Source organism: Saprolegnia diclina (genome assembly GCF_000281045.1).
Source record: "Saprolegnia diclina VS20 unplaced genomic scaffold supercont1.178, whole genome shotgun sequence".
Taxonomy (NCBI): Eukaryota; Oomycota; class Saprolegniomycetes; order Saprolegniales; family Saprolegniaceae; genus Saprolegnia; species Saprolegnia diclina.
Genome location: NW_008246245.1, coordinates 1 through 2,330, shown reverse-complemented (window position 1 = coordinate 2,330; position 2,330 = coordinate 1). Strand labels below are relative to the sequence as shown.

Here is a 2,330-nt window from a genome sequence, read left to right as displayed (position 1 = left end):
AATCAGAAGCCAAGTCGACGGACCCACCGGCCGCTAAGCGTTCACGGTGGTCCTACCGTATACCTCAAAACAACTCACCCACCAAATCGGCCAAAAAAGAGGAAAATTTATGATGTGCAATTTCCCTAAAAATGAGTTATTATGAGGTCTCATCCAAATTGGGCAGTGGTGTGATATTATGATGTGATACAGTACGCCGCGTTACAGCTTGTTACACACTATACTTTAAACATGATTATGTTTTAGTATTGTCACGGAATCGTAGCGTAGCCGTTAGAGCTCGCAATTAATAGCGTGAGTTGTTGCGGCGCGGGTTCAATTCCTCTAAATCAGGGGTTTTGTACGATCCAATTTTTGAAAAAGAGAAATCGGTACTGGGAGAGACCTTTGGGAGAGAGACTTGCGTGACCCTGAGCGGTACCGGTACCTAATTAAATTGATGTTCTTCAACTCTCATTCCTACATTGCACCTCGTCCCCCAAGCCAGCATGAACATGACCGCAATTCCCTCCTTTGTGATGATCAACGAGCAAACCTTCTCCGTCATCGACGTCCCCGGCGACGGCAACTGCCTCTTCCACAGCATCGTGGCATCTCGCAACCTCAACTGTGCCAGTGCCGAGGAGCTCCGTGGCCGTCTCTTCGACTTCGCTTCTGGTGAAAATCGAGGGCTTTGTGCTCGCATCCATCATCAACTCGGCGTCCACACCGAGAACTTTGATGAGTTTCTGGCCGGTCTGGCGCAGGACAGGACATGGCGGTCGACGGTGGACGTGTGCATCGTCACTTTGGCGTTCGGTATCGACGTGGAAACCGTCGCCTTCACGGCCCGGGGTCTGTTTGTCTTCTCTGCCAAGAGCTATCTGCACCAACACTGTGGCACTCCGGAGAAGGAGCCCTCAGAAGACACGATCCGCGTCATTCACCACCCATTCAGGGGGTCCTTGTTCAACGTGGATCTAGACCTTTCTCTTGTGAGTGACCCGCATACTCCTGATATGCTCTCTGCAATACCAGGAAACTCACGGACGCATCATTTAGGTTCCACCCAGCGTCGAAAGCGGTCCTAGTTCCTACGGGAACCAAGCGTGTTGGAACGAACAACCCAGTCGACGACGACAAGAAAGGTCTGACGCTTGTCGTCGCGTGCGAGCTTACGCAGTCCAAGCTGCTGCCTCCGTTCATCATCGACACAGGCAAGTTTGGGGCGAAATTGATGACCGAGTGGGCGCAGCACGAAGAGAGTGTCGTCCTCTTCAATGAGTCGCACTGGATGACGCAAAACATCTTCATGATGTTCCTGTCGTGGCTTCTTGCTCTGTACCCCAAGAAAAAACTCGGTACACCTTTTTGACTAAAGCACACCGTGACGTCATTCAACACACATAGGTGTCATCGTGGACCGGTCGACGACTCACTTTGGTGAAGCCGTCGACGTCTTTGTCAAAGACGAGTGTGAAGGACGTATCTCCCTCGAGTACATCCGTGAAGGCATGACGAGCATCCACCAAGTCGGCGACATCGCGCTGAACAAGCCTATCAAGTCTCGACTGCGCGAGCTTTACTACGGTCACCGCATCGACGCCCTGGACGATGCGACGCCCGGCGATCTCTTTCGCGTCAGACGCGACCGCGTCTTCGGTTTTGTCGAGAAGGTCTACGCCGACATCAACAAGGACAATCGCACTCGTCGATGGATCGCCGACGCCTACGACACGTGCGGAATGAACCCGTGGGCGACCAACCAAGATCGGTTCAAGGCCCACCTAGACGGCTTGAACATGACTGGCGCGTACGAGGCGATGCTCACCAATTTGCAGCCCCTCACCCTCGACTAGGGCAAGGTTAACACCAGCTTCATAAATGTCGTGGTGTGTTATTCTGAGATTTCGAGTCAGCGCTTGACACCATACGGTGCATTATGAAAATTTGGATAGTGAGTTATTGTGAGGGCCAAAATTGGGATTAGTGAGTTATTTTGAGGAAAATCGAGGTTAGGGGTAAAATCGCGAGGTGAGTTGTTTTGAGGTATACGGTAACTGCTCCTAAGAAGGACAGATTAAGAATACTGTACATTTGTTGAATGAAGAAGTAGAACACCATTTCGTACTAAACTCAACTAGTATTAAACAACGAGCTGCGATCAGAGCTGCGGTGGTGATCTTATTTTCAGTCTTGTTGGTTGGCGCCAAAATCTCCGAAACCGTACAATCTGATTCTGATTGGCGGATTCTAGCCAATAAGAAGGTAACCGGCTCACTGAGTTGCCGTCGGTAGCTAAATGGTCGGGAGGACTGCAGACGCCGCAAGCTGTACCAACGACCTAAAGA

At 51.0% G+C, this 2,330-nt stretch overlaps 1 protein-coding gene across 1 annotated transcript in view; it reads left to right on the top strand.

Annotated features, from left to right (window-relative positions):
• The window catches only part of SDRG_17012 (hypothetical protein), a gene marked incomplete at both ends in the record, with an annotated part of 2,839 nt that extends 2,408 nt beyond the window's left edge, over positions 1 to 431 (top strand). Inside the window, one exon of the mRNA XM_008623245.1 lies at positions 384 to 431. Coding sequence (XP_008621467.1) covers positions 384 to 431 — 48 coding nt within the window. The remainder of the gene's footprint in view (positions 1 to 383) is intronic.
• Between the last annotated feature and the right edge of the window lie 1,899 nt (positions 432 to 2,330).